Source organism: Colletes latitarsis, chromosome 1 (genome assembly GCF_051014445.1).
Source record: "Colletes latitarsis isolate SP2378_abdomen chromosome 1, iyColLati1, whole genome shotgun sequence".
Classification (NCBI taxonomy): Eukaryota; Metazoa; Arthropoda; class Insecta; order Hymenoptera; family Colletidae; genus Colletes; species Colletes latitarsis.
In genome coordinates this window covers 51,171,253-51,183,549 of record NC_135134.1, presented here as the reverse complement: position 1 = coordinate 51,183,549, position 12,297 = coordinate 51,171,253, and the positions used below count along the sequence as shown (strand labels likewise).

Below are 12,297 nucleotides of genomic sequence, written 5' to 3'. Positions count from 1 at the left end.
TAATAAAGAAGAAGATTTCGAAGATTTAATTGTCCAGCTTTATAGAGGAATTGGGGGCACATTAGGTCACTCTTTCGCTAGACTTAATTAGGTAGGGTCGTTAATATCAATTTCCTTGTAGCTGGCTCCGACAGGAGTTTGCCGATCATCATGATATACGAATGTATTCCTTCAGTTCCTTCGTTAGAGGTGTCAGAACCATCATCAATAACTCGCTTCTAATTCCCGTTGATTAACTAAACCAACACGGTATACACATTCGGAAGCGTCTAACAACGTTAATTGAACGAATGCTGGGCGGGAAAGCCTTCAGGATTTCGATGCGTGGCCCATCGATGGAAGCAAAATGATTAATGTTTCCTTGGAAATGTGGATAATCGATGAAACATAGGTTTGCATTAAAGTCGAGGTGAAGTCATTTCGCGACTGTATTCTCGATAACCGCGGCTACCAGCCATCTTTGTGCCAATTATTTTTAATTATCGTTGCGATGGAATTCGTACAAACCGTCTCAAAGGCCCCGGACGATATCTAGATCACATTACGTAGTTATGTAGGTTCGACCGCGAAACTTTCGATAACTCTAAATCATCATTGCAACATCGATATTTTAATCTTGTTAGCGGACAGTATACTTTCTCTCTTAATTTTGTAAGAAAAGAACAGAGTTCGATGTCTAAATATTATTAATCCGCTCACCATTCGCGCGTATTCAGATCGTATTCGCCGTAGAGCTGTCCCATAGTGATCGATTTCGGATTCAACACGTAAGTGTACACCGTCGTGAATGGTCTGCCGCTAGGTTGCAGCTTGCCCCTCAACTTCGTACAGGCTTCTTTCAAAACTTGATAGCACTGCGTGGAAAAAGAATATTTCAGAACGTAATGTAATAATCCCAATATCGAATAGAATATTTTAAGAAAAAAAAGAGCAAAATTTTCCGACATCGTCAGTTCCATTGCTCCCTACGCTCCACGTATGATTTTTAAGGATATTTTTGCTGATCGTCGAATACGCGTAGGGATTTCACAATGGTTGCTGGATGAAAAAGTGGGTTTCTGTTTCGCAACGTGCTTCGATTCATCTTGATTAGTTTCGTGGCGATTGTCCGACTTCGACGGAGAAAAATTTCAAGACGCAAACGGTGAACGTGTTGCGTAAAATCTCTTGGCTTCGAAGACCGATACGGTCAGGGGACAAACGAGTTTTTTATATATTATCAATCATTATTAAAACGAATAACTTTCAAACCCCATAGAAAATTCATTTTTTACACTCAATTTTACAGGGATTGCGTTATAAAAATAACAAAAAGTATGGAATTATTTTGGTGTTCACAACGTTATATTTTTCAAACGAACAATGAACTAAAACCTTCCCAACAGGGAAGATTAGGATTAGAAGGATGTTCTCTGCGATGAAAGGTCAAGGTCGTCTGCTTCCCCGTACCTCGTGGATTATTTACCGATCCGTGTAGTCTTGCCGCGGTGATTCGAGGAAAATGAAACCGTAACGAACACGAGCAAACTCCGGACGATTTATCCAAATCAAAATTAATAAACGTAGCGTTGTATTACCACGTGGACGCGTGGTCATATCGCGTAATGCGAAGCACGACGCCGCTGCTAACGACCAGGCTTCTCCGTCGCGACATTAAACGTCATTCGCGAAGGTCATTTTTCAAGGACGACGTCGACGAAATTCCTCCACCTCGCCCGATCGAAGTTTCGTTTCATTTCGACGCGTCGATAGCTTTCGGATCCGATAGGGGTTTATTTTCTCGCTACTCCACGAGACCTGAAATGCGCGTATTTTTGTCATTTTCTAAATCAGTGAACAACGCTGATTTGCGTTCCGGTCCATTGCTTTGACGTTTCGCTGTTACGTAAAATATTCCGCTGAATCTGCAAGTGAAACGAGTCGGTGTATAACGAAACAGCTATTTACGAACGACGCGAACGTTTTCGAAATTGAAAGAAGAACGAAGCAACGGAACTGCATTCGCGATGACGAAAGCTCTCACATTCCCATTCGTTTGGATAGCAATAATCTTGCGAACGTTCTTTTGTCGCGAAACGATGCTATGATTATAGATAAAACTATTCTTTTTCAATCTTTGTCGGAAAAAAGAAATTCGTTGGAAGCAGATTTCCGTGAAAGTATGGGCTGTGATTCCAGTAGAAAAATCTGATTTTCTCCATAGCTGAAATACCTAGAGCGTTCAATCTGATCCGTCTTAACGCCTCCTACCACTCTAGTATTAGATTTAATGCTATGCCACTGGTTCGTAGTTATTTTCTTCTGCATACTGTCGTCGTACAATTAAATTCCAGGCTCCGTTCTTCTATACAGGGTGTTCGGCCACCCTTGGGAAAAATCTTAATGGGAGATTCTAGATGGCAAAATAAGACGAAAATCAAGAATATCAATTTCTTGTTTGAGGCTTCGTTAAAAAGTTACTAAAAAATTAAATTAAAAAATTTCAAATCATTTTGGAAAAATTATTTTCGGTTGCGGGGGTCAATTACAATTATTTTTGGTCATTACACATACCCTCGAAATTCTACCCACTTTCTAGATAAAAATTCGAGGTGTGAAATTTTTCGACGGAAAAAAAAAATTTCAAATCTTTCTAAAAAAATTATATTCGGTTGTGGGGGTCAATTACAATTATTTTTGGTCATTAGACATACTCCCGAAATCCTACGCACTTTCGAGAAAAAAATTCGAATAGGTGGACAAATTTTTCAGCGAAATTAAAATATTTCAAATTGATCTGGAAAAATTATTTCTGGTTGCAGGGGTCAATTACAATTATTTTTGGTCTTTAGACATACCCTCGAAATCCTACTCACTTTCGAGAAAAAAATTCCTTACCGAAAATCTAATTACGTGCCTAAATTTTTCGACGAAAAAAAAATTCTTCCCTTAAAATTTTTCCTAGGATTGGCCGAACACCCTGTATAGGGTGATTACTAGAGTTGAAGAGTCCTTTTTCCTAGCGCAGATACAATTAACAGAGACGAATATGTCACGATACTTTACGATATGTGATATTAATATCGTTCAAGATTTTATTTAACTTTTTTCTTTGTATTTCGCTTAAAAGAGCGCCACAGGTTATCCCATTTTTCAGAATCACCCTATATATTCTCATGATATTATAATTCAAGAAGAACGTAGTAATTCCATCTACTTCACGACTAATTGAAATTGCAATATCGATAAACCAGTCCAGTATCAAAAGGAGAAAATTCCTTCAGAATTTTGTTCAATAATAAAATATTGGAATACCAATAAATTGTGAATCTTTTACAAATAATTTAAGATGCTGATAGACAATGTAATTATTACAAATGCAGAAGTTTACTGAAAATACACTTCACAAGTAGAAATACCAGTAGAAATAAATGGAAATGCAGAAATGTTTATTTAAATTGCATTCGTCCGTCATGTTTGAGCGCAAAGGAAGAATTTAAGTAGAGCACAATGTATCAACGACAGAGGGATTATTTTCAAGGAAAAGGTTTCGGTTAGCAGGATTTGAAAAATTTCATGACACGTGGAGAAATAAATTTGAAATCTTAAGAACAAAATCCAAAGAGCAAGATGTAGCAGGTTTTCCAAGTTTCATACGGCGGAACGCTTATGTTTGCGGAGTATCTTCAAACACAGGGCAAAGATAGAGGACAGAAATTGGTGGTGAAAGCAAGACATAGGGAATTTCGAAAAAGGGAACAAATATTTGTTGAACGAGGACGACAGAGTGTACGTGATACGTGGTTGCACATTCGGTACGTTGCAAGATTTTCTGGAAGAGTATAAGAGGACAAAAAATAATGAGACGCGAAGTTCTGAAACATGGTATCCATATTATAAATGAAAAATTGGAAATCTGTGTCATATCCTTTAGCTGATTTAAACGTTAAAAATAATAACTTCAATTTCGATCGATTACTTCTATTTTCTTGATCTATTTACGGCAATAATTTTATTATTATTACCATTGTGTGTAATTTTGAAACTCGATTATGAAAAATTGGAAATCTGAGTCATATCCTTTAGCTGATTTAAACGCTAAAACTCACAACTTAAATCTCGATCGATTACTCCTATTTTCATGATCTATTTACGGCAATAATTTTATTATTATTACCATTGTGTGTAATTTTGAAACTCGATTATGAAAAATTGGAAATCTGAGTCATATCCTTTAGCTGATTTAAACGCTAAAAATCACAACTTAAATTTCGATCGATTACTCCTATTTTCATGATCTATTTACGGCAATAATTTTATTATTATTACCATTGTGTGTAATTTTGAAACTCGATCATGGATCAGCCATGGACTCAAAGGTTAACAGATCCAAATTGCTCGTCGATGTCAGTGAGAAAATTCGGTTGACTTTTTGGGCGAATCGCGCGTAGATCGACCGATGACAGAATCCATGAATGAGTGGACGGTTGGCGTCGGCGTCGCCGGCGTCGAGGGAGCTTTCAAAGCGCATGCGATGAAACTCGCCGGGCGGCAAACGCGTTCGACGCCGTGGATCGCGACTCCAGTTTATCCGACGTCGTTTTCCGTCGCGCGACGCTCTGATTTCGCTTTCACTCAGCCTCGCGATTTTCCAAATCGAATAACAAAGTCATCCGTAAAACTCGAGTTCAGTGATCGAAAACGAAACGCGAGCGACAGGAATTATTGTTCACGAGGCATTCTTCAAATTAACAAACGAGAGGAAAGTGACCGTGCAACGAGTGAGAAGCGATTCAAAAGAACCGCGTCGATCGTTCTTCGTTCGCCGGACAGAAATAAAAAGGAAGTCACAGCGAAGGAATTTCATCTCCCCAATTTTTAAACTCACCAACGACGGTGGATATTTCTTCCGTTCGTAATTGTTTACCGAGTGTATGGAACAATTTTTGAACAGCCCCCGGGAACGATAACAAATATTCTTCGCGGTAGCACTATTTAGAAAACATACCCAGCGATTTAAAAGCGGAGGAATTTATCGTTCACGGAGTGCAAGAGACTATTTCAAAGAAAGGTGATAAATAGTTCGTTCGGCGCGTAAGACAATTTTCAAACAGCTGTCGAACGATAGATATTGAAAGCTTTTCATCGAAGACGATATTTCGAAGATCGTTCGAAAAACGTCGTCGTCGATCGCCGGGCTCAAAGACCTTTGAGTACGCACATACGGTGTGTCGGTTAAACGACGAATGACGCGACAAGCGAAGCTTCCGCGCGCGAGAATCGAGAGTAGTCGAGAAACAAAGTGGAGTCGTTGAACCCGCGACCGAGCATCAGGATCGCGTATCGTATTTTCGACCTTGTTCTCCGTTCCGCGGCTGGAAGATTTATAGATCGACGCAGGCGGACCGCCAAGGCCGCGGTCGAGGATTAAGATTCCCGCGCAGCGACTCGGAAGACAGGCTTTCGACTCGTCGATAACCGGCCGGAAGCATGGAAGGGCCCTCGATCGGGCGCGTCAGCGGCCGCTGTGGATCCAACGACACGTAAATGTTCGATCCTCGGTGCATTCGCAAATAAAAATCGAAGAACGTTTCCGGGTGTTACGGTCACGCCAAAGATCAGCCTCCAAACCTAGAAGCAGCTTCCAACGTTGAAGATCGTACGCAACCATAACACTGGAGAACTTTGAAACGATCCATAAGAACTGTGCACGAAGAACGAGTACTAATCTCCAAGCGGAAATCACCAAAGAAAGAAGAAATTTCTGGATCAAGTGCGTGCGCCTCTCCGGTCGACCTTCGAGTTTATCTTTCGTACGAACGGTGTAACGATAAATCGTAGATGTATTTGTTGTTCCTAGGCGTCGAGGGATAGAACCACCGGCGTTTTACGAGTGTCGGAACCTTGAGACCGATAACTGTTCCTCGAGAACTCGAAACCGGGCTGAGAACTGGAGTACGGAGGACAATCGATCGCGGAGAGTTTAACGTGCACGGTTCATCGAGAGACTTTAAAGCACTCGACTGGATCGAAGGGTCCCCCGTAATTCAATTTAAGAAATTTCACGATTCATCCTCGTCGAGATACACCCATCTAATTGGTAACCCAAATCCTCGACGAATAATCTAAGGGAGACGAGTGCGAATAGTGCAACCAGTGTAGCGTGCTCATCGAGACTTTTGAACTCACCGTCCATAGATGGTCCACGCCCACGATAACTTTGACGACCGGGTCAAGGTCCATCCATTGAATTATCCTTGACGTCTAATTGGTAATCCTGACGATTGGTAAATAATTCTACTTAGGGGCCAGCGTGGACAGTGTAACAATTTTTGTGTTCTCTAGCCGCGCCTGATCGATAGCCGACGCTCGTCGACGAATAATCAAAAGACTCCGTCGCCATCGATCGTTCCTCGGCTTAATAGAAACATACGCAATTTGTGGCCGATTACATAGTTCTTTGCTCGCGAATAATCGTGTTCATCGACGCGACGGGGGTGTCCTCCGATCGAGAATCATGCGAGTCACCGGTGGACGTCGATACTTTCCGGACGAATCGAACGTTCGAGGCTCGAGCTGGTACGTCGAACGAAGCTCGTAAGAAACGTCGTCGCCTCCACTGTAATTAGCTGCATCGCCTGGCGAACTGACTTTGATCGAAAATTAGGCAGCCCCGCCGCAAACGAGTTTCCACGAAACTTCCGAACGGGTGACTCGATTCGATATTTTCCTTCGCCTTCAGCGAGAAGACAATGTTCTCCGTGACGTCGACGTTCAACCTGAACGCGAGGTGCGGGGAGGAGTCATCGACCATGGACGTCTCGACGCGAGTCAGACGGTCCGTGTCCCCGACGGTGCTGATGAACCAGACCCACTACGGGTACAGGAACCGCAGCTACGACCCGATCCCGGACATCGAGGAGAAGCCGATAGAGGCTTGTCACTCGTTGTACTTCCTGCTGGACTTCTTCCATCAGTACTACATCCCCTCGATCATCCTGCTGGGCCTGGTGGGCAATCTGCTCTCCTGCATAGTCTTCCTGAACACGCACCTGAGGATACGCAGCTCCAGCTACTACCTGGCCGCCCTGGCCACCGCCGACTTCGGTTTCCTGGTCACGTTGCTCCTGGTCTGGCTGAACAACACCCTGGGTTGGAAGGTGTTCAACAAGGACGGCTGGTGCGAGACCCTGGTCTACGTGAGCGCTGTCTGCAGCTCCCTGAGCGTTTGGCTGATCGTCGCGTTCACCATCGAGAGGTTCATAGCGGTTCAATACCCGTTGCACCGGCCCCACATGTGCACCATCGCCAGGGCGAAGGCGATCGTCCTGGTGTTGGTGATCCTGGCTCTGGCCAGCCACTCTTACTCCTTCGTCACCGCCGGTGTCGTTCCCAACAAGGACGGCGAGGAGTACTGTGACCTGAAGGTCGAGTACCTGGAGACGATGAAGATCATCAGCATCATAGACAGCATCGCCAGCCTGATCGCCCCGCTCGTTCTGATCATCGTGATGAACACCATGATCATGAGGAATTTATTGAAGTTCAGCAGACGGTTCAGAGAGACCTCCACCACCTCCACCGACTGCCCCAGCAGAGAACGGTCCGATATCAACTTGAATCAGATCCCGGTGAGTCGTTCTTCTTCCTTTCTCGAAAAATCTCGGATTCGATCGTTCATTACGAATCTAAACTGAGAAACGCGAAGCAAAAATGGCGAATTCTAAAGGGAAGAACATTAAATTGTGCGTAACAAGGGACTCCATCCAAGTGTGATACTTTGATTTGTATACTTGGTTATTTATGTTTAGAGGGTGTTTTCCAACTTTGGGGTGAAAATATCCTTCTCTAAATATTTTCGCCAATAGGTGGTGCCATTATTTAGCAAACCCCAAAGATTATTTAAAAATAAAATGAATTACATTGTTGCTACGGAATTCCCTGGAAGATAGACTCCCTTAAACTTTTGTCATTGTTGGCCAATATCCAAAATTTTTGTGCTTGCCGGTATCTGGCTTTTCTAATGGTACTAATATCTCACAGCTCGACGTTTGTGGCGGGCAATACCTCAATGATTATGCGTTATCGAACATGCGGTCGGTTTATGACCGGGTCGAGTCGCGACCGAATACCTCTCGATATTCATGAGTATTTGCTAAATAAATCATGGTCCATAATCTATAAATAAGCAGAGGTCGATAGGTACGTGGAAAAAGAAACATTTTTCTTGAACGTTTGGGTACCGTCTGCGCGTACGCTCTTCGGACGATTTATTGATATTGATAATAACCCTGATTCGTGAGATATTTGTACATGGTTTGTAAAAGCGCTGCAACGAGCATGACAGTGTTTACGCGTAATCTTTTTTTTTACCGATATACACATGCTATTTTCCATAAAAAATTTTATGGGATACGTTTAAAAGGCTTGTCTGTATCTCCCGATAATTTCAAAGATAGCATCGGAGGAGCCTGAAACTTCGGAGGGTAGTTACCCTCCTAAACTTGCGTTATCACAGCTGAAAAAACAAAGGGGATATTCTGTGGACGCTTCGTTCGAGAAGCTAGTTAGTTCACGATGATCGCAAAAAATTTTATATCTCTTCGAATTGAAGTTTTTTCTAAGAAAAATTGTGTTAATTAGTTTTCTAGATTATCACGTCTTGATCAGAAGCTTTATTTTGAAAAATTATATTCGAAACACCTTTCGTTATTTACGGCCAAAAATTACCCTATAATATTTCTTAGTTTTGGTCTTTGGTGAATTTCATTTATCAAAAATTTCTTGTCAGGTGTTGTGCAAAGAACGTAACACCCCCGCGATAAATGTGATCGCCCGGGTGCGGGGAATCTCACATTTATCCAGAGGAACACCGTATTATGAAGGTTAATGATGGTGCCACGTTTTTCTTAACTCCTGACCGATCTCTTTCTCTCCGAAATACGTGGCCCCGCGCGATCGACCATGTAAGAATCCCATTAATTTTCCTCAACACCGTCGGACGGGGATGTTATTTCCTTTTTCTCCCTTCGCGATCGCCGCGGAACAGCTGTTTGAATCGGAGAAGGGAAACGATTGCTTCCGCGGTATCCAAGAAAATTAGGCGACTCGTGGAACAGTGTTTTTTTTTTTTTTGTTTCTTTCTCCACGCACAGACAGCGAACGAGGGTGTACCCGGGCGATCTGTTTTTCCGTTCGGACGTTTAATTTATTTCGGGGTTACGAAGCATGAATTAGCAAGTAGTACAAAGGGACGCCCTTGCGTCCCTGGAATTCGACAGCTAATGGACGCCCACTGTTTCGCTCTGTCTTCGCTCGAACAAACCCTGGAATTTCTTATTTTTTTACCCGCGGAGATAAACATAACGAAATGCACGCTTAGAGACATCTCGTACGTGTCGACTTTGTTGATGAGGTCGGGATACGAAATAATAAACTTAGACACAATTAACGAGCAAGATAGAAATTTATATAAATGCAAATATAGCTGTACAGAAGTGTTTAAACAAAACATTTACAGCTCGAACATTCCCAGCAGACGATGACTGGACATCTATCCAGTGCTTGAGAAGCAAGCTAGTCCATTTTTCTAACAGACTTGTTTTTAAAAGGGAGCTCGAACAAAATCCAGAGAACACGTGCGATCTATTTTTCTATTCTAGTCTCCGCGCTGATCGAGCAACGCGAGCGGATCGAGCCTGTCAGCCCTTAATACTGCCGAGTAATCAAAATTTTATTCTGTGAACCTTTAAAAACATTCCTTCGCGTTACATTTCCTTGGCGAACGCCGTCCGTTCAAATTGATCGTTTCTGTTTCCATGTCGATATTTACGTGCAATTAAATGAAACGAAGGCGAAGAAAATTGGAAAATCGACGGACGTGGTTCGAAGGTTAAAAGAATTGCAAAACGTGCATCGCAAAACGCGAGTGACAATGATTCACGGCGGAGCCAGGGCGTATCGCGGTGGCTGGCGATAAATTCGTGTCAGATTCGGTTGCATTTACGGAATTGCCCGATACGAACGAAAACGCGAATTACGCGAAACTGATTTCGGATTCCCCTCGCCCGTCGATTCCTTTTTGGACCGCATACATATTTCATTGACTTTTCTTTCGTACAATTTGTCTCTTCGCGCCCATTGGTCCAGCCGCCGGTAACGCCGAACGAGGTTCCTCAGCTATTTTAGAACGTTGTATAAATATCTCCAGCTTACGTAACCGTTACCATTCATCTTTATGGATTCAACGTCGAAACGTTCCCCTTTTGCCTGCGAATTGATCTCTCCATCATGTTGTGTCAAACCGCACAGTTTCTCGTTTCACGAGCTTGGGAACCATTTAAACATGGCAAACAGTTTCGGATCACGTACGCTAATAAAAATTTTAGAATGAGCATGTACAAGGAGTCCTGCCACCCCTGGGAAATTTTAATAAGAGATTCTAGAGGCCAAAATAAGATGAAAATCAAGAATATCAATTTTTCGAATGAGGCTTCGTTAAGAAGTTATTAAAAAATTAAATTAAAAAATTTCAAATCATTCTGAAAAAATTATTATCGATTGCAGGGGTCAATTACAATCATTTTTGGTCATCAGACATACCCTCGAAATTCTACTCACTTTCGAGAAAAAAATTCGAGAAGGTGTAAAATTTTTAGACGAAATTAAAAAATTTCAAATCATACTAAAAAAATTATATTTAGTTGCAGGGGTCAATTACAAGCATTTTTGGTGAATAGATAAACCCCAGAATTCCTACTCACTTTCAAGAAAAAAATTCGAGAAGGTTCTGAAATTTTTAGACGAAATTAAAAAATTTCAAATTATACTAAAAAAATTATATTTAGTTACAGGGGTCAATTACAAGCATTTTTGGTGAATAGACATACCCCCGAATTCCTACTCACTTTCAAGAAAAAAATTCGAGAAGGTGTAAAATTTTTAGACGAAATTAAAAAATTTCAAATCATACTAAAAAAATTATATTTAGTTACAGGGGTCAATTACAAGCATTTTTGGTGAATAGACATACCCCCGAATTCCTACGCACTTTCGAGAAAAAAATTCGAGTAGGTTCTGAAATTTTTAGACGAAATTAAAAAATTTCAAATCATACTAAAAAAATTATATTTAGTTACAGGGGTCAATTACAAGCATTTTTGGTGAATAGACATACCCCCGAATTCCTACTCACTTTCAAGAAAAAAATTCGAGTAGGTTCTGAAATTTTTAGACGAAATTAAAAAATTTCAAATCATACTAAAAAAATTATATTTAGTTGCAGGGGTCAATTACAAGCATTTTTGGTGAATAGACATACCCCCGAATTCCTACGCACTTTTGAGAAAAAAATTCGAGTAGGTTCTGAAATTTTTAGACGAAATTAAAAAATTTCAAATTATACTAAAAAAATTATATTTAGTTACAGGGGTCAATTACAAGCATTTTTGGTCATTAGACATACCCTCGAAATTCTACTCACTTTCAAGAAAAAAATTCGAGAAGGTGTAAAATTTTTAGATGAAATTAAAAAATTTCAAATCATACTAAAAAAATTATATTTAGTTACAGGGGTCAATTACAAGCATTTTTGGTGAATAGACATACCCCCGAATTCCTACGCACTTTCGAGAAAAAAATTCAAGAAGGTATACAAAAGATAGTTTCTAGTAATTGGTTTATTCCTTCCATATATCTGTAATATTTTCTCTCTCTAAAGAGGTAACATTTCAATTGCATCTTCAGTTACCACTCCAAGTACAAGACATTTTACTTTCCCTTTGCATTAAGCGATCTTCTTGTTCATGTTCGTTCTACCCATTTTCTAGCAATTTCAACCACTCTTCTCCTTGACCTTAGTCTCTCAAAATTCTCTTAACATTTCTATTTCCTCCTCCAGATAACAGAGTCTGCAACTCCTTTGCTCTTCACTCGCTTCAAATCTTTCCTCGTTTCGAACCCTAGTCGAAATCTGGCCTCTCTTTTAAGTATTACACGGGTTACGTGTAAAATTAACGAAATATGGTACGGCTTGGTCAACGCAATGAAAACAGTTTAGTTTATTCCTTTCGTCGAACCTATAAAAATCCACGTGATAGATATTTGTGAGTATTTGGACGCTGCCAGTACCAAAATCAATATTATCGGTATTTATCGGTGTATAGCGCGATGCACCAAATCGTTTAGCGATTCATTCGAGCCTCATCACGCCCCTGTATCCACCTACTGACGACGTACAATATCGCGAACCGAAGACAAAGCGATTTGACATGCAAATTGACAGTGGACAGTACCCTTCGACAGAGAAATAGGGAAACC

General features: G+C 41.1%; 2 protein-coding genes across 2 annotated transcripts in view; one reads left to right on the top strand and one right to left on the bottom strand.

Annotated features, from left to right (window-relative positions):
* The window catches only part of LOC143345006 (dynein axonemal heavy chain 1), a 96,401-nt gene that overhangs the window by 28,541 nt on the left and 55,563 nt on the right, over positions 1 to 12,297 (bottom strand). Inside the window, exon 24 of the mRNA XM_076771684.1 lies at positions 700 to 854. Coding sequence (XP_076627799.1) covers positions 700 to 854 — 155 coding nt within the window. The remainder of the gene's footprint in view (positions 1 to 699; positions 855 to 12,297) is intronic.
* Positions 6,707 to 12,297, top strand: part of LOC143343773 (uncharacterized) — a 35,361-nt gene continuing 29,770 nt past the window's right edge. The window contains exon 1 of the mRNA XM_076769002.1: positions 6,707 to 7,610. Within this exon, the coding sequence (XP_076625117.1) occupies positions 6,732 to 7,610 (879 nt within the window). The 5' untranslated portion in view covers positions 6,707 to 6,731. The remainder of the gene's footprint in view (positions 7,611 to 12,297) is intronic.